Source organism: Xiphophorus maculatus, chromosome 14 (assembly GCF_002775205.1).
Source record: "Xiphophorus maculatus strain JP 163 A chromosome 14, X_maculatus-5.0-male, whole genome shotgun sequence".
NCBI lineage: Eukaryota > Metazoa > Chordata > Actinopteri > Cyprinodontiformes > Poeciliidae > Xiphophorus > Xiphophorus maculatus.
In genome coordinates this window covers 13,055,773-13,075,319 of record NC_036456.1, presented here as the reverse complement: position 1 = coordinate 13,075,319, position 19,547 = coordinate 13,055,773, and the positions used below count along the sequence as shown (strand labels likewise).

The 19,547-nt window shown below is 41.9% G+C and overlaps 1 protein-coding gene across 2 annotated transcripts; it reads right to left on the bottom strand.

Annotated features, from left to right (window-relative positions):
* Nucleotides 1-1,530: 1,530 nt before the first annotated feature.
* Nucleotides 1,531-17,779, bottom strand: trmt44 (tRNA methyltransferase 44 homolog). 2 transcript variants are annotated; one of them, XM_023346132.1, is made up of 11 exons: nucleotides 17,072-17,776; nucleotides 16,876-16,996; nucleotides 15,555-15,774; nucleotides 15,410-15,478; nucleotides 15,102-15,209; nucleotides 14,849-14,920; nucleotides 14,187-14,293; nucleotides 13,720-13,903; nucleotides 11,297-11,636; nucleotides 6,297-6,413; nucleotides 1,531-5,216 (listed from the first exon to the last, which is right to left on the bottom strand). In XM_023346132.1, exons 1-11 carry the CDS (start codon nucleotides 17,421-17,423, stop codon nucleotides 5,002-5,004), a joined length of 1,905 nt encoding a protein of 634 aa, XP_023201900.1. In that variant the 5' UTR covers nucleotides 17,424-17,776; the 3' UTR covers nucleotides 1,531-5,001. The 2 variants fall into 2 exon arrangements, with proteins under 2 accessions (XP_023201900.1, XP_023201901.1); XM_023346133.1 differs by lacking the exon at nucleotides 6,297-6,413 and having other exon boundaries at nucleotides 17,072-17,779.
* Between the last annotated feature and the right edge of the window lie 1,768 nt (nucleotides 17,780-19,547).

Below are 19,547 nucleotides of genomic sequence, written 5' to 3'. Positions count from 1 at the left end.
CCATAAGACAGATTCCACTTGTCTTAGCCAAATGTTACCGATGTGACAGTGAAGCTAAACCAGCATGAAATGTTTATCTTTTTACCCATCGAGGCTGAGTTCACAGTCAAACACTTTGACTAAGGAAGGTTTCATGATTTAGACAAACTCGCAAGATGTTGCACATGCGCGGATGCTGTAGCTGCGCCCTGGTTTGAACTGCATGTGAATCTGATGCTGAGCTGATTGAACGCCGTGGCACAGCAGATGTGTGGATCACATATTTCCAGATCTGGGCTCTGAACTGGGGCCGCCCGCGCCTGGCAGCTTCACCCCGTGGCATTACGCGAGGCTCAACTTTTTTAAATTTCAAATGAAGTGCGTGTTCGATGAGAAAATGTCAAGCGGAACATTTTCGAACAAACACTCCCTCTTCCTCCTCTTCCTCCTCCTCCTCAGTGGGAGAGGAGGGCAGCTCCAATTACTCCACACAAAGGAGACCTTTATCAATGGTGCAATGCCTTGAAATAATATCAAGAGGACGTCCATTTTTTTTATATATAATTGAGTTTTCTTATCTAATATTTGTGACACTTGGTTTTAATGCTTCAGTGTGAGGACGCTGTGCAACATTTTGATCTCACCTCTTATTCAAAACTGCTGTGACTTCACCACCTGAGCTGTGAACCTCTGCAGCTCCTCCAGAGAGATCGTGGGCCTCTTGGCTGCTTTTCTAATGCTGAGATGAAATCATACAGGCAGACTTCATTTACAAGAAACCAACTGTTTGACACTGGTTCCCGTTTTAGATTTTCATCGGCAAGGAAATCTGAAAACCAGACTGTGTTGGTCTGCCACGTAAAATCCCAATTAAATTGGAAAAATCGCGGCGTAAAAACGTCTTCAGCACGCCGCTATCGTCTCGGTTCTCCATGAGCGCAAATGTCAGTGCTACCCAAACACCCGTCTAACTAGAAGATGCAGCGATGTGATAAAAGTGAGGGGAAGAAAGCCGGTTTTCTGAGGCAGCGTCAGTCAGCAGAAGTCGTGGCTGTGACAGCTGTCAGTGTCAGGAGGTCCGACACGGTTTTCTTTTCTCGGGGAAACTTCTGTTCCTGCAGGATGTCTTGAAGAGGCTGTGTTACACGGAGCCGCGCAGTGTCACAATGAATAAAGCATGGAGGCGAACGCAAGGAAAAGTTGTTGGTTTGAGCAGACAGATGCAGCCACTTCTGCCCTGACCCAGATTTCAGACACGTTGAGTAATCTGGTCTTAAAACGTTCTCCTTCCTTCCTCCGTTTCGTGCGCGTTTACCGCGCGCCTCATTTATTCCCGGCACTGATGGACAAGGTCCAAAGACGCTGGAGGGGAGCAGACGTAGACCTATATATGGATACGATTTTCTACCCAAACATTGGACAAAAATAAAACATGTGAAGCAGCAGATGTGGGAGAAATATGTCCCCGGCGCTGCATCAAGCTGTCCCACTTTTTAAGGAAACCATTTGTTGACACGGTTCTCATAGTTTGACACAGAAACAGGGCCACGGTTTTGCAGAGCAGATTCAGATTCAGATTTATTTGTATCCCAAATGGGCATTTGATGTTACAGCAAGTACAAAAAAACTAAAACGACAAAGTATCAAAGATCAAAAAATACAAATAAAAAACAACAAAACCTACCAGACTTGTGCGGTTCCTTCTGTCACATGTTCCTAATCCACATACAAATGCCTCCATATTTACTGCTCCCTCATGCTTATGATCTTTATTTATCCAGCGAACCTCACCTTTAGAAATTAAAATTAAATTCATAAACATTTATTCAGCGGGCAATTGTAAATTGTATTATTGATTTATTCATTGCTTTGACTGTTTATTGGCTTTTCTTTTTAGTCTCTAAACCACTTTTGTACAACAATCAAAATCACGCCACATAATTATTTAACCTAATTAATCACTCTTTTAGAATGAATGTAGCTAAAGTTTTACTTTAATGCTGTTTTTTTTTAAATCGACCAGGTTGAGATTTTTATGCCTGTTTTTACTGGAAAGGGTTTTCTGACTTTTTGCCCTTTTAGAGAAATAAAATTTACTTATTTTTTTTAATCCTACATATGTACATTGATTAAAGAAACTTTTAATGGAAACCCATGATTTCCTGTTTATCTGGGAAGTAAAAGTAATGAGGTAGAGAAGTTACTTTCTCTATTACTGTTTAAAACGGGAAAGATAAGTGAAAATACACTTTAAGCAATTTTATTATAGACTTGCCTAAACTTGCCTCTGTCTATAGTCTGATCAATAATTGATGATTAAAACAGCTGGATGGTGATCAAATTTCCATTGCAACTAATAAATGCTATTTATGTGCCAACTAGTTGTTTGGAAAATTTAGACAATTTTCTTTTAGTTCAAACGGAGGGGAAAAAGTCAGGTGAAATAAATCTTAAAAAGACATTTGATCAAATTCTACCCACTGAAAAACGCGATTAAAGAAACGGTATCTGGCTAGAAGACGTTATTTGTGTTTAAAATGCCAAAGTTTCTGTGTTTTCAGTCCCCTTTTCCTGAATTTCCCCAGATTTTGACGTTTCTATTAGACCGAATTCTTCGACACGCTGCAGCTGTGGACGCTGGCAGATGGAAGAACTCGTAATGTGCTGGGAAACGTTTCTGTTGTTGTCGTTGTTATTGGCACAGCGCAGCATTCTTCGGGATGGGGGAGCCACGGATCTCATGTGATTCGCTGACATGCAGACCAGGGAGACTCCCCGTGTGGGAATACAGAGTGGGTGGTTTGGTTTTTAATCTGGGAAGCAGAACGGGGCGCGTTCGGAGGGAGCGACGTAAATCGGAAGGCGGGAGGAAAATGACCAGAGCACTTCTGCTCTTCTGCAACGTCAGAACCTTCTGCGGATAAATCTGGGGCACTGGGTCGATGATTGGCCTCTGCAGGAACGGAGCCAGTGTTGTATTACGTTACTGGTTAAATTTATTTCAGCTCTAAGTATTTAATATCTAGGTGTTTTTATGGGAATGTGAATCTTTCAGATGAATTTGATTAGCGATTTTGATAATATTTCACATTTTATTGTGTCATATAGGGCGGGGCGTTGGTCTTGGTCTGGTCTTGGTCTCGGGTTAGGTGGTCTTGACTACAACACTGCCTGGAGCAGGAGGAATATTTGCTTCCAGAAATAATAGTCGTGACTTGATTTAAACAGGCTACTAGGAAGCAAACATAATTGTGAATGTACCAAAGAAGAGGCACTGGTTCCGAAACCATGACGACATCGATTCGGCTCGCAGCTACAGTCGGGTAATTTGTGTCCAAAGAGCTAAAGATCACAGAAAATATTTCTCATCATTATTACTTCGTGCATTAAAGCTTTCCTAAGGTCTCCGCTTTTCCATTACTAATAAAAGAAAAATAATAATGAAACAAATCTGACTGATGAAATCATGGAGTTACAGCAAGTGGAAAAGTTTTCTGCTGTTTTCCAGGTTTCTCTCCATTGTTTGGATGTTGAGGGAAACGGCAGAAACAAAATGTCAACACCCGCAGTGAAGCCAGCTTATGACCCAGATGGTGACGTTACCACGGACTGAGACCGCCAGCTTCAGGTTCAACCTGCAGCTGAACAAGTCAAACGCCTTCTGGAGTTTCATAGTCAGATGAGGAAAACGTCGAGCTATTTGGCCACAATCACAACAGAGACGTTTGGAAGAGTCCAGGTTTTCAAACCAAGCATTGGACCGACTGTTAAGCACGGTGGAGGCTGCATTATCATGTGTGCCACTGAACAAAGCAGATGAAATAATGGAGGAGAACCGCCTTCTGATTCTAACAGAATAGGATGTTGAAGCAGCTCAGACTTGTTTATCCACTTCCTGTTGTTAATAATTTATGTTGTTTGGGGTTTTTTTGCACCAGAAAAAAAAACAAACAAGAATCAGTATAACTGAATCCTACTCATGCAGTGAGGCGGCTCATTGCTTGTAGAAAGATTGGATGGGAGTAAATACAAGATGCTCTAGTAAGAATCCATCATGTTATCTAGAATTGCATGAGAAAAGGAAGAATAAAATGTGAGTTTCAACCTTTTCTACTGATTCAGGGCTGGGATGGCCTTGTTACGGTTTAAAGGTTTAAAGGTTTGCCTCCGATTATCTAACGTTGTTATATAATTTATGGAAATACTTTTGTAAATCCATCTGCAGTACTTCAACCTACCTATCCCAAAGTATTTCTGCTGCAGAGTTTGATAAGCCTTACTAGGAGAATGTATATTTCTCTTGTTTTAGATTGAGCTGAGCAAGATACTGAATTACCGTAACATACAGGTTTGCTTTGAAATGCTAAGTCTGTCTCAGTTTGGACCTCTGATGTTCAACAGATAAAGTTGGAGCTCTTTGTATCAGTGATGTGGGTAATTTCTGTCACATAAGCAAACAGAGCGGCTCTCTACGCTGCCCTGCCAAAGACACCGGGAGCGTTCGCACCGTCGCTGACATTTGAGCCGAGCGGAGAAAGAGGACCGGCGGCGAGCGCCCGTCGAGAGGGGACGACACGCGGCTCACCCCTCGGCTCCTGCCAACAAATAATTCATGGCGCTAACATTTACTTTGTTCAAATGCGGCGCGGCCTTTATCCCCCGCCCTGTCTGTGAACCTCAAAGTACACGTCTGAGGTGAATAAAAAGTCCCGGCGAAGCCCGGACGTGACTGCTGAAGGTACGGAGGGGGGGGCTTTCAAAGTTTGAACGCGGATGAGAAAAGTTGGCGAAGCCGCTCCGTGTGCTGAATGATAAGAACATAAAGCTGATAACCTTTAAGCTGCATGTCCAGAAGTTTACTTATAAAAAACCATAATGGAAATGATTTCATCAAACCAACGAAAGCTAACTTTAAGCCCCAATCGAATCCTTTGGTGATTTATTTTATGTAATTAAGTAAACAGACTTTAACTTGAAAATTGTTCAACATTTCCAACTCAACTACTGTTGACACTAGTCCTGTCAAAAGATCTTTAGCTTCTTTAGAGGCCTTGTTGAAGGTCGAAGGTCATTCAGTCCGTGGGCGAAGGTGCAGTTTTGCTCCTGCAGGGGGCAGCCTTGAGGGTGGTGGGCATGAAACCAGCAGAGACGAGTTTTTAGGGCACCGGGTACGGCGGGCCTCCTCTGGCTTTCCGTCCCGTCCCTCCAGTCTCTGATGCGGACCGTTCCTCCTTCCACTGAAAAAAAACAAAGAAAGAAAAAAAGGATGAGACGGGCAGATTTACAACCTTTCAAAATAAAATACGACTCCAGAACGTTCCTAAACAGCAGACAAGTTCTCCCAGATGCCCAGGAGGAAACAGCTGGAGACAGTTTTCTGAATCCAGAAGACAGTAAGAGGTCAGGCTCAAAATTTACAGCTGAACCGTCGTTACATGAGGCGAGGAGGAGACAAGACGAGAAAATATTCCAACTCAGATTACAGGAGTTTGAAATATGCAAAACGATGAGGAATAACACTACAGCGCATTTTGTTTTTGTTAAACATAACGGGCATATTCTTCCTTTAATTTTTGTTTGCACAAGTTTAGCTGTTTCTAAACAGTTTAAAACTCTGCGCATCAACAAATTGGACTTCACACATTCGTAAAAACCTATTTCAGTAAAAATAATACACTGAGCTGTAGAGGTGCTGAAATACAACTTAAACAGAGTGCTTAATGGTGCGTTCACACCAAGCGAGTTTTGATCGTCAGGCGCGTCTGGTTTACATTCAACGTCTACGTGGAGCATCGGACGCATTGGATGCACCCAACACGTGAAACGCTCTAAACGGTTGAAATCGCGCTGCGCTAGAAACGCTGCAATAGACTTGGACCGTAAACCAGATGCGCCTGACACTCAAAAAGCGTTTGGTGTGAACGCACCACAAGAGAAATTAACCAAAATATTTTGCACCCTCCCTCCTTAAAGCTCCATTCCAAAGGCCTAAAGTAATATCAACAATAACAGAACCGTTATTAAAAACCCCCGTGTATGTAGTTAATCATTTCAAATTTGGAGCGGTTTCTCCGCCATTAGCACAACGAGCAGCATTGACCGTCCGCCTGGCTCTGATTGGTTGTTTTTGGTCGGGAGAGGTGGATTTGTTTTTTTCGGCAATAATAGTTCAGGGTGGAGGAGGTGGAGGATCTTTTCACAAGTCATCTCTCTCATAACATCTTGTGACAGTTTTAACAAATATAAAATATATATTCTTTACAAAAGTTGCATCCAGCAGCTTTAACATCAAGAGAAGGTTTTCGCCCTAAAAGTACCTTTGAAGACTTGGTGGTTGTTCTTGAGCAGCGTCTGGAGGCCTCCACACTCCTTCTTCAGGAGCTGCAGCGTTTCCTGCTGCAGCAGCGCAGCCACCTCCCTCACAGAGAGGCTGCCTGAGGAGGACCGAGGAGGAGCAGGGAGAGGGCGAAAGATTTTGGGAGACAAAGGAGCAAAAGGACGTCCGTCAATGTGACATTTGGAAAAGCGTTTGCGTGTACAGGAATGTGATATTAAAAAGCCGAGGATGCAGCTGAGCGAGTCGATGTCCCCTCCCGCTCTGAGAGTATCTGAACTTCTGTTGGAAATCCTCTCAGCGAAAAGTGTGATCGACAAAAATGGCCGGTTTCTTTTTTAACACTTTCAGGCATGTGAAGCCCGCTTGGTAACGTATGTCTCAGAGACTGGCATGAATTTCACCTCCGCTTCTCCAAAAAGGAGTTTACAGCTCAGACATAAACCTTAACGACTGCACAGGAAACAAAGAGGAAACGCAGCGCTGAAAGCTCCGAGTTCATCAGATTATGAGGAGTTGAGCGCTTCATTTTTAGGCTTTCTATCAGGAGCAGTTTTTTTTATTATTATTTTGTATTTTTGGCATTGCCCTTTTCTCCACCCCTCAGAGAATTCAATCAGAGCTGACCTTTGGTTTCAACAAATGAAAATCCCTCTCTTCTTCTCTCTGACATATAGGAGAGGCACATGCCACCTGATTCTGTAACTATAGTTGACCTTAATCTGGAGACAAGTTAATCAGCTCTTCTTTTTTTTTTTTTTTAACCAAATCCACGACAGCAGCTCAAACAAACCAAAATAAATAATAACTCAACAATAAATCTACAACCTAAATCTTCAGGAGGAACGATTTGAAAATTATTTGCCACCAAAAAACAAAACGCACCGTCATTACAACGCGTCGTAAATACGGTCGGTCAGACAATCCCCGAGACACAAAACGAGGTCAGCTCGGCAAAACACAGAGTGCGAAACTCTGCAGACTGTCTTCTTGCAGACGCCACAGAGCTCCAGGTTTAATATAATATCAATACGCTGCTTAGAGCTGGCCTTTACTGGCTGCGGTCCTAATGGGGATTAATGGGAAGAGGACAGTATTGACACACTGGATTCTGCTTGGACTACGAACAGCTGCAGACGATTATTAATGGCTCAGTTGGACCTGCTTAAGGTTCAGCGTCCCTTGAGTAAAAGATGGCCGAGATGCGTTAGCACACACTGATGACCAGTTTGTTTTGCTGCTTAGGCCAATCAGGCGTCATGCTGAGTGTTAAAAAATGGCTTCGGTAAGTTATGCACTCAGCTGTAATGTCTCCTGGGCATCAATCAAACTGAATAACATGACTCTAAGAGACTTATTAAAAGGATCAAATAAGAAAATGGCCATTTATCCAAAAGCCTTCTGTGACTAATTTTAAAAAGTTCCGATATTGCGATTTTGGAGACCTGAACAGGACAGGAATGACCTAAAAATGGCAACATGGCCGTCATAAATCTCACTAACAATTACCATTAGGTGGCAAAAGGGTGAAAAACAATCAGTCATCAAGACTCAAATCTGGCACAAGAAAGTTTTCTTATTTCTAACAATCAAACTGTGTTCAAAACTTACTCTTATATCTAGAGCTTATAGAAGGGAAGAAATAATTATTTATAAAATATGTTCATCTCAAGCCAAGAAGCAAAACTCATTAAGACTCATTAAACACACACTGGGATACATTTCAGGAATTTCCCTCTGTTAGCATTGATCAATATGGCACAAAGCTAATCAAAAACCAAGATCTATCTTTTAGAAAATTAAAATATTTCAGAATTCCAAAAAAAGATAACATTTTTAAATAGACCCGTCGTGTTAAGGTCCAAAGTCCTCTTCTCAGATGATCCTTACTTTGCACTTGGTTGGGATATGAAGATCCCAAAGTCTGGTGGAAAAGAGTGAAGAAGAGCGGCATCCAAACTGCCTGTAGAAAATCATTTTCTAGAATGACTTAGCGACCCAGTGTTAAGGTCAGTCTGCCTTTCAATCAATAACAATCAGCATAACTTTCTCTTTTCTGCCTCCTTTACTGTTTTCACATGAAACTGTTTGAATAACCAGTCTTGTATAAAGCATGTTAAGCGAAATAAAGGAAATCAGACGTAATCCCTTTCAGTTATGTCTCGTCGCGCAACAACATGTTTTTTCTTTAGTAGAGAAACTTGCATCTAGTTGTACTTTGTTTGTCTTCTGAGACATTTTTCTGCCTGAAAATTTTCAGATAAAGACGAAATAGACACCAGCGAATCCAGCACAGTCCAATGGGATTGTGTAAACAACTTAGTCCATTAGAACATAATCACTTTTGAGGAAAACAGCTGAAAATCACGGTTTGATTTGTCTGATTTGATCGGCTTTGTTGTCGTTTCTTCTGCAACGGGCTCAACTCTCTGGTTCTGATTGCAATCAGAGACGCGATGCAGGCAAGGACGCTTGATTGCTGCATTTGCAAATAGGAGCCATCTTGTCTTCCTGGAAGCCAAAGGCATCACACTCCTCACGCTTCATTCACAGGTCAATCAGGTAGCATTTTCTTCAAGAATGCCAACGAATGTACCGATGCGGCAGACGCTAAAATCCCCACATGCTGATGGTTTCGAATTTGCACTCCCACAACAGAGTTCTTGATGCCTGCTCAAAAAGACATTCCCAGCTCGGACTTTCAGAAAGATCACTTCGAATTTCCGTTTCCAAACCAGCTCTAAACGCTGATACTATTAGAGAGTCACAAATAAAAGCACCAAATGTTGTGTCTTTGGTTTTCTCTTCAAGGGGAAATCCAAAGAGTGTGTTCACCCACACATGAAGCCGTTTTTGTGAGTAAAACAGTGTTTGTTAATTTATTTACTGTACCTATGAAATCCTTCCAGAACAGCCTGTTCGATGTTCACCTCTCATTCGCAGGGTGATTACATAACAGCGTGAGCCGGGTCAGCGCTGCAGCACGCATGAATTAATCATTCGGGCCAAAGTTACACTAACCAACATTAGTGGTATTCCCACACCACCTTGGCTGTATTCACGAGTATAAAGCTAATTAGCGTCTTCAGTCCACAGGAAAACTCCACAATTATAATCTGATTCTTCTTTGTAACAACCTTTGTGAGGTCAGATGATGAAATGAACATCTTTTTCAACACAAGTCCAAATTTATATTGAATTGATTTAGGATCTCTACACATTTTCCAGGCTAATTTCCACTCTTCTCCAGCACAATCAAGTTTGAGATGGATAGCAACCTGGCAGTAGTCGGATCAGTTTTTCTTCTTTTCTGGATATTCATTGTATAAATAATAGGGGAAGAAGTACAAATAGTTCTCCAAACTCTGCTTAAGTGTTTTTTTTTTCACATGTACCCAGACATGAGAAATATTCAAATCAAATCCTAAATGCTTCCCAGTGCGTAGGAAGCATGAATTTATGCATCAATATACACACACCACCCAACCACTGGTGCAGTATTGTTACACAGTGCAGTTTGTTTTTATTTTATTTATTTATTTTTTTTACATACCCTGATACTAGAAAACCTACATCAAAATTAACTGGAAGCAAACAGTCACTTGAAACATCAGAAATGACTCCATGGAAGTATTAAAAAAATGCACATATTTGTTTGAGGAGGCGTGGGAACAAAAGGAAACCAAACCCCGAAGGTCTTCGGCCACCACTCACTAAACCCTGGTTCATCCTGAATTTACTCTTTGTTCTTACGCAGCAAATAACCGCTGGAAAACCTCCGCACAAACTCGCGCTCATGCATAAATCATCGACGGTGGTGCATTATTCATCCAGTCACAGTCTCCCGTTTTAATCCCCTCTCCATCTTATGTACAGCACCATTAATTTCAACACTTACAAACTAGCTGAGAATTTGCTGCTTAAATCATACCAGCCTCGGTAACAGAAAGGAGAGGGGGGGGGGGGGTTGTCTACAAAGATGATGTGTGGGTGGCGTGCGAGCTAAACTTTCTGTGCTCCGCTCTCTGAAGCGTGCAGCGCAGGAAGGGTGGAGGCGGAGGCCGAGATAAAGAGTTCAAAGCAGCGGAGCCCTCCCTCCCCCTCGACGGGATGGGGTGGTGACAAGCGGGCTGCGAAAAGAGGCGACTCCCACGAAGCCGCAAGAAGCATTATTTAAGGTAGCGACATGAGGGATGCGGCTGTTTTTAGCGTTTTAACAGCAGCAGCGGAGAGGCGGTGGTGAAAAACAGATGTTAAAACCTTCTCTGGCACTATAAAAACGAGTCTGCTTGAACACAACATGAGATTCGCCGTCACTTACTAGAACGCATCACTTGGTTAAATTAGGAGCATTAAACCGACTAATCAGGAACCTTGTTGCATTTAACGTGTGTATCCCGCAGCCAGCTCTTTTTATTGACGGTGTTTGAAGGTTTTATTTGAGAATTTGGCCGCACGTTTTATGAAAAAGAGGTGATTTAGTTTCACTTAAACACCAAAACGTAAACCTGTTTCACTCATGACACAAGATAAAAACAAATATGTGTTTTGGGTTGGGTTTTTTTAGCAGAGGGAAAACTCAGGTTTAGCAAGAAGCATCTAACAATAAGCATCCAACATTGTCTGTTTTCTTATTTCAAGCTGAAAAATGTTTGAGGGTTTTCTCGTACAGCGAGTCTCGACGAGTTTAAGGATCTGGGATTCGAAGAAGCCATTTTGGGATTTCCCATTTCTTATATCTCAGCCAGGCGTCGGTGTACCTAAATGTATGTTTTGGGGGTCATTGTTTTGTCGTCAGGTCCACTTTTGTTTGAGCTTTATTTGTTTGTTTTTGTTTTTGCACACTCACAAAAAAAGTGAGTAAAGTTTCTTCCCCTGCCAATTTCAAACGACGACACAAGCTGTTTGAGCGACGTTTTCCAGCTGCAGTGTTGCTATTTAGGGTTATATCATCCAGTAGTTGTTGCTGTTGTTTTTGTTTACCTCCTTTGTTCCAGTCGCCGCTGGACGTTCCCTCCGACATTCCCAGTAGAGCCTCGGCCACCTTCTGGACGACTCCGTCCACAACGTCCCGCGGTAGAGCCGCGCAGTTTCGAACCGTTTCAGCGCCGTTTCTGGGCTGGAAGCCGTCTCCCCACGCACTCCCCGAGGTGTCATCGCACTCAACGCTGCCATGGCAACAATCCCTGCCATTCCTGACGCCTGACCTTTGAACTGCTGCTCCTGTGGAGGTCTGGCGGCTCTGGATATAACTCGCCCTTCTTTGGTCGATTTCGGCCTCGTCGGACTGCTTGTAAGTCCTCGACTTTCCCACCAGACACACCTGCAGGAAAGGAGCTGGACGTCAACACTGATTATAGGCGCAGAAGGACATGGAGTTATGGCTAAAACAAATTTATAAATAAAACAAATGTTTTAAATAGTGTTGAAACAACTTTTGGAAGGTATTTATGGGGGGGGGGCAAAACCATTTTTAGGTTATCTGACAAAAAAAACCCAACAGAAATGTAAAAGGCTCACAATACAGGTTCAAACTTCAACATTAGAATTTTATAACAGTGAAAATTACAATGGATAATAAACCGTCCAGTTAAAATTTCCGGTTTTTAATGCCTCCTTTTGGATAAAGCTTTTAGTTCTGGCTGATGACGGACCTCCTGTGACGCACCCTGACGCTTCTCCTCTGCTGCTCGTCGTGACTTCATGTGTCATTACTGCATGTATAAATAAATACATTTGCATTTCTCACTCCTGCCCTACCAAGCACTCCCATCACAGCCTAATAAATGTGATCCTTGAATGATGCTGAACAATACGCTAAAATTTGTTTCTGGATATCGTGAAGCTGGCAAAATAAAATCATTTTAGGGCTTTTTTGTCACCACAACATCTCTAAAGATGTATAACACTTTGACAAATAAAGATTAGAGCATCGTAAACCAAATCCTGAGTTTTTAAAGCGTTATTTGTATGTTTTTATTTGTACATAAGCCTAAAAATTTGTTTGATTTCCATGTTTTATTTGGCACTTATGACTCAGTTTCAGGACAACCAAGACAATTTAACTTGAATTTGAAGTCGTCTGGAAATCAAACCGGTAGTAAAATGTCTCTTTAATAATATCTGAATGATTCAATCATCAAGTCAAAAAGCATTTATGTGCCGATTGAATTTTGCCAAATCAATATTATAAAACAAATTGTTATAAATTTGTAAAAACTACAGCATTTATGACATGTTATTAGTCCTTTGGTCATTTATAAAATGGAAAAGGGAGAAACATTTCCATTCTTGTCCAGAGCAGGAAAATAATTAAAGCAAATTTCAGACATGTCAAAAGGAAACAGCTCTGTGTGAAAGTTTTTAATCTTTTCTTCGTGACTTTATATTTTGTTTGTAAAAAGTCAAACAGGAACAGCAGAGACTCTGAGACCTGAACAAACCAGTTCCTGGTGCAGTTCTAATTTTCTAGAAGGAAATTAGAAGTTCGTGGCACTGCTTTAATGTTAACCCACATTTTTTTCATTACTCTCTTTCTTTCCCGTCATCACAATGTTCTCGCCACTCAAACCGAGTTGGTATGAAAGACAGTCAGAGTCCTTAGATGTGACTAAATGTTTGACTGAAAGGCAGTTTTAATGCCTTTGGCATGTGAGACATTACAGCCAATCAGAACTGCATCCAGTCGGGTGTGCTGTGGTGGCGCAGGGGTTGAGCACAACCCACATGTGGAGGCCTTAGTCCTCGACACGGCCGTCGCAGGTTCGATTCCCAGCCTAGCGACCTTTGCCACATGTCTTCCCCCTCTTTCATTACCCACTTTTCTGACAATTAACAATCAAATAAAGGCCACTAGAACCAATAAAACCTTAAAAAAATTTAAAAAAACTGCATCCAAGCAGACGTTCTGTATTACTACGACTTGTCCATATATTGTGCAGGTTTATAAGCGGTGATTCTTGGAGATTTGTGTTTTACCTCCTAAATGTGCGGATGTGGGGCAGCTTAGACAAACAGTGATTTTATTGTAGACTTATGAAGATCAGCATGCTCTCTCGCGTTTCCTATTTCCTATTTTGAAGAGTGGGTAAGAGAAATGGGCGTCCACTGAATGTCCTATTTACACCCTGGGAAACAGGAACTCTTTGATTCACAGGTTAAAAGTTCTGAACTGTGGGAATTGATAGATTCCACAGTAATTTTGGCACCGGTGAAAAATGATTTATTAAGGTGGATAACGGCCGAATTTCGCTACATTTTTCATTTTGGAAAATTAACTGCAACAATGCTTCTCGCCAGGACTGCATCTCCAGCTTTGCACCCTTGCTGATGTTTGCATCATCACCTTCCTGAACCTGAGGATAATCATGAAACTACGAGGCCGCTTCTAGTCTTGGCACACCTACGCGTTTGGTGGAGGGTATTCTCAGGCAGTCTTCCTCGGTGTTGAAGCCACAGACTTGGCTGACCTCTGCGATGAAGTCGATGTACTCTTTGTACTGAGACTTCCTACACTGGCGCCTCTGGTATTTCCCATAGAAGTCAAAGAAACAGCAGGGGAGGACAAAGAAACGGCAGGAGTAAGACGACCTGCAGTGTGAGAGAGAAAAACAGCCGTTCGGAAATGTTTTCATAAAATATCTATACGGATTTTCAGAGAAATGGAAAGTCCTCGTCTTGTTCAGAAGGTGAAAAAGTGATGTTGGGTTTAGAGGCGACTCAAAATGAGGCTCAGCAGAGCCACCAAGTGGTCGCTTCGACACAAGACACTCATATCAACACCCTCACACATCGCCGTCTGTCCATAATGTTATTCCGACAGGAAGAGATCAGCTGGCACTTCGGAGTGTGATTGTGTTTGCTGATGACTCGCCTGGCCGCGATGACGGGGATCCACGGCGTGAGCTCGTCCGAATGGTTCCCAATCAGCCAGTCCGTACCCGGGAATAAGAAGCTCTCGCTGGGAGTAATTGCCTTTTCCTAAAATAGCAAAACCAAGCCGGGAAGTTGCAAATTGATGTGATTTCATTCAGAATAACTTAGTGGAAACCATCCCCACCCTCTTAATTAAGCTCATTAAATCTCTTCTCATATGGATTATGCCAATTTGGATTGGCAGAATCCACATGAGATCCAATATGGATTGGACAGTTCAGGCCATTTCCCCATCAACATTTCCAAGAGCACACCGCCTAATCAATCATTTAAATAATGTAAGTGAGGGAATGGAAGAGTGTTTTTTTTCCCCCTTTCTTTTTGCTGCAGGTCTTTCTGAAAACTTTTTCATGTTTATATGACTTTGAAATCAGCAACATGACAGCTTCTGAAACGAGTATTTTCTTGGAGTTGCTTCACGAAAATCTGTGCAGTCACAGAAACAGCACTTAAAAACTTTAGGAGAACATTTGAATAACAAATGCTGAAAGTGAAAAGGTCTGGGTTGACATCTGTTTTTTTTCAAGAGACGATGCCACAAAGTGGAAAACCTGAACGCGCTGACATGAATCCTGCTTTCGTCTGGCTCATCTTTCTCACCTCCAGCTCAGTCTGAGGCCCGTACATGTCCCAGATCCTCCTCCTGCGGACGTCGATGCCCCTCCCCGGGTGCTGCAACATGAGGCGTCACTTTATAATCACACTCTCGCTGTTACAAGACACTTCAAATACAGCTGTCACTGTTTGTGTAGTATCAGGAGACGGTATTAAACGAAAACGTCCAAAGAAATCTACTAAGTAGACGTTTCTGTTATTTTAGTCACCGATTTAAAAGAAACACCTCCTAACTTACCCCTTCGTTGGTCAGTATGTGGACCAGGAGTCCGTTTCCACAGCCAAGGTCCACAAAGGACTGTGGGTCAGTCACACTTTTCACCGCTCGCTCCTCAGCCCACAGCACCTGCAGTCAGAGTTTCATTGGCTCGATATCAAGAGAATTTAAGCAGTCATGAACTGATGGGCTCATCTTTGGATACGGAACAAAGCTCTGCCTCTACTAATCTCTCTTATTTAATCAAAGACTAAAACATCCTCATTTAACCTGCACAATCTCGACTGTTTTAGCTTTAAAGCAGAAATAAATAGCAGCTCCGAACCCACCAGGAGATAAGTAGCAATGGCGACATCTTCATACACAAACTTCTCAGGGTTTGTGACCTCAGGCCAAACCTAAAAGCAGAAAGCACATGAGAACCCTCCGTGGATGGAAAGCTCAGACGGCACCAGAGCCTCGGCCTCTCCCCACCTTGACCATGCTCTTGTACTTCTCCTTCAGCTGCTGGTACGTGAGGCTGTACTTCTCCACCGGCAGCAGAGACAGCGTGCTCTTGAACTCGCTGCTCTTGCACTCCGCAGCCCAGCGCACCAGTTTAGGCAGCAGGTCCGAGGACAGCCAGGGCAGCTTGGGATACGCCACGCCGTCAGAGAACCAGCCGTCCGACGTCAACACGTGCAGCTCCAACGCCCTGCAGGTAAACGAGCAGATACAGCTGAAATGAGACGCTTTTTTTTTTTTTCTAGAAAGACACCTTTTTTCTCTCTGTCTGGGGTTAGAGCGGGACAAACTTTTCTTGCTTTGGGTCTGTTAGAATCGCCAACATTATTTCTATTTTCTAAATGCCACATTAAGAGATAAGAAGCAAAAGAATATGTGAGAGACTTATCTTCAATAGGCATGCACGATATTGGACTTTTTGGTCGATATCCTATATGCCGATATACTAAAACTCATTTGGCCGATAACTGATAACAATACTGACATTTTTCCCTTCTACTTACTGAAACTAAACGGCTTTATCTAATGCAGAATTAAAATATTGCATTATCTTTGTCGATTTAGCCTGCTACCAAATGCAAATGCTAAAAAGGAAGCAAGTTGAAAATGATGTAGCACTTTCAACACGCATTATGTTTAATGTCAAATTTATTCATGACATTTGGTCTCTGAGACAATAACACTCACACAATGCAAATTTGACGCTGTGCTGTGCTGCAGGCATCATTGTCGCTGGTCTGTCATATAAAAACGCCTTTTATATCGGTGAGTTATTTTGATGGAATGTCCGCTATTAAATTTTACAGCGAACAGCAGCCGATACAGATACCATGGCGATAATATTGTGCATCCCTAATCTTGAAAATCAGAAGTTTACATACAGAATGATTGCTGTCTCATTAAACAATGAGGGAAAGCCCAGATTATGTTGTCATGGCTCTGGAAATTCCTGCTAGCTAACAGATACGTTTGAGTGTCACCTGTTATCATCAGACAGCACTCTTCAAATGAAAAAGAAAAATTATGCCCCAGCACAATCTAGACTAGTAGTAATTTTTCCGCCGCACTTTTGGCGCCCGCTCCGGAGCAGCACCCCTATGCCTTATTCCATTCCCATTGTTTAAGAATCTGGATGACTTATAACATTTGATGAAACCATGAATTGAGTTCTCTGGCATTGCAAAATTAAAAATACACCTTAAAAGAGAGTGGTCCTTAAAAACCTATGTATTGGATAGATGGTTATGGTTCCTAAAACCTGTTTTTTCAGATTATTCAGATTTGAACTCACCATTGCTCACAGTCCTTACTGCAGAGTCTGAGCTGATAAATGTTGCACTTCTTCAAGGACACCCTCCCTGCTGCCGAGTCCTCCTCAAAAGGAAGAAAGGTGACATGTTGTCTGTCAGAGTCTGCAGGAAATAGATCAGATCAGAACAACTACGGGTGACCGGAAACTACAACTCCAGCTCAAAATTAGCTCTTACCTTTTAACACAACTTCTTTCTGCTGCTTTGCACCGTAACAGTTGACTTTGGGAATAAAGGTCCTGACCGTGGAGGACCAGGGCTTGTCCTTCTGGTGGGTGTGTGCAGGTGAGACTCCACTACCGAGGAACTGAAACACATCCTGGAGCAGCTCTTCTTCTTCTTCTTCATTACTGTCCAGCAGCTTCCTCAGGTCGCCTGAGTCCACATCTCTGCTCTCCGTCTCCGTAGCTCCACAAAGACGCTTATTGACAACATGAGGCTTCTTCACCCACACCTCCACCGCTGACCAGAAGCCTTCAGGAAGACTTTTACACCCGGATGGAAACTCAGCATCTGAAAGTTTGGGCATTTTCTGCTATGGTCCACTGCGACTCGCATGTTAAGAGCAACACAATGAAGCAGCGAGAGTCGTCAGCTGCCCTGTTTCGGATAATTAATTTACAAAACGATTGTGGGTTATAATCTAACCAATGGAAGCTCTGTTGTATTTAACTAATCCCTTCTGTTTGTAAAAAGAAGCAACATTTCTGTCTTTCTGTGCCGTGCTCAGGTTGAGTTGTCGCTTTATGATGACGCGACAAAAAGCTTTGTCTCCTAAAACCACTAGAGGGCGCCATTTATCTCTGTGAGAATGTACATGGCAGACAGCTAATTATAATAAGAATAATACATTTGAATTATAATGCCCAGATTTATATAATGTATTTTATACATATATTCCCAAATTACATTTAATTTTCTACACAAGGAAAAGAGAAACGAGAAGCAAGAAATTACTCAGGTAAACGTAAAAAAAAAAAAAAAAGTACCGTGCGGTAAAAGTACTCCTAAAAGTGTTTTGTTTCTCCTCTGGTCCTCCGTTGGCCGTCCACTCTTGGGAAGGTTAATCACTGATTAATGTTTTCATTTTTGTGGATTATGGCTCACACTGGGGTTCACTGGAGGCACAGAGACTTCAAAATGGTTTTGCAGCCCTTCGCAGGCTGGTAGGCGTCAGTGAGCTTGTTTCTCATTCCTTCTTGAATTACTTTTCATTCGAGCCTGAAGTTTTACTTTGAGACGTCTAACGGCCTGCTTCCTGTTGGCAGTCAGGTTCTACGCAAGCAATATGCTGATAACACATATCTGAGAGTAATCAGGTATAGGTGTGACTGAGGAAAATAGAAATAATAAAGTATGGTAAAGCACAGTTTGAATAGGGTAGCAATAATTTTAAACAATGTCATGTCATATTTCTGGTCATAGAGCTTCATCTAATGAACTCTGTTTTTTATTATTTAATTGATTTTAAATTATGTTTTCCTTATGTCTTTATGAAATGTTTCATATTTACAAATTAATTTCTTCACCTGTAGGCAAACTGAGCTGTACTTAAAACTTTTAAGTAAGTACTGAGTGTATGAATCTACTTGTCCTGGTTTAAAACAGCATACAGACACCTGTGTGGATCTGTGTAATACAGGACTTAAACCTTTGCTATTATACATTTTATTGACTGAGAGGCATACATTTCTCTTTAAAACTTGACTAACACTTTCTCTGTATCTTCATGGACTATCTTATTACTGTTTCGGTGTGTTTTCACTACCGATTACAGATCATGATAATGTCGTTCTCCCAGTGGGACCACAGCCCATCCTGGAGGCGGATTTTGTTCTTCTCTTTCTTTTTCTTGGCTGTGTGCTTTAGGTAAAGTCAGGGAGGTTTCATGTTCCTTTGGAACAGCTATAACCTTAGAGAAATATTTCCTGAGCTGGTTTCTCCTTGTGTCACTCATGAAACTCGGAGTTTCATTCACTATCAGCTGACTCTGCGAGACAAAAGAGTTCAAACAGGATTACACGCTCTCCTCTTAGCTACACGCACTTTCAAATGCACCACAGGCGTTTTTATTCTCAACATATGTCAAATTCTGAAGCTTACATGTTTTGTTAGCCATTATTTTAAAAAAAATAGGTTTAATTTTTACCATATTTATAATTTCACACGGTCGTGTTCATTTGTCGTATTGACTCTGCAGCTCATGTGGTTGCTTCTAAAATGCATGACAGAAGAGAAAATGGATCATTGAGGCCACTCCTATTTGGACTGCAGCTCCACTGAAGTTGTTTGTGTTTTTTAGGGATTTCAGTCGAAGAGCAGGGAGTTGTGTTGGACAGACACTTTACCAGGAAGTTGCTGCTGCCTGTGCATAAATAAAATCCTGCTAAACTTGTTTGGCAACACACAGCAGGTATGTCAGAAAGAGAGCTAGGCTGAAAACTATTTGCATGCGACTCTTTAACTTGTTGCTGTTGACAATTTTTCTCTTTGTCTCAGTCTAATTAAACAAGGAATTAGCAGCTATTTCAATAGTAAACTTCCAAAATGAGTCAGATTTAAATGTAATAATAAGGTAAGTCAGGCAGCAGACAAAACAAGTTTGATGATGTGTCCAAAAATATCAACACATTACAATAATAGTCTGTAAACC

Coding starts and splice junctions, on each gene's coding strand:
- trmt44 (XM_023346132.1), bottom strand. CDS start 17,423: ATGCCCAAACTTTCAGATGCTGAGTTTCCATCCGGGTGTAAAAGTCTT. Junction 15,479..15,554: donor AGTACAAGAGCATGGTCAAG/GTGGGGAGAGGC, acceptor TTCTGCTTTTAG/GTTTGGCCTGAGGTCACAAA. Junction 5,217..6,296: donor CAACCACCAAGTCTTCAAAG/GTACTTTTAGGG, acceptor GTTTTTTTTCAG/TGGAAGGAGGAACGGTCCGC.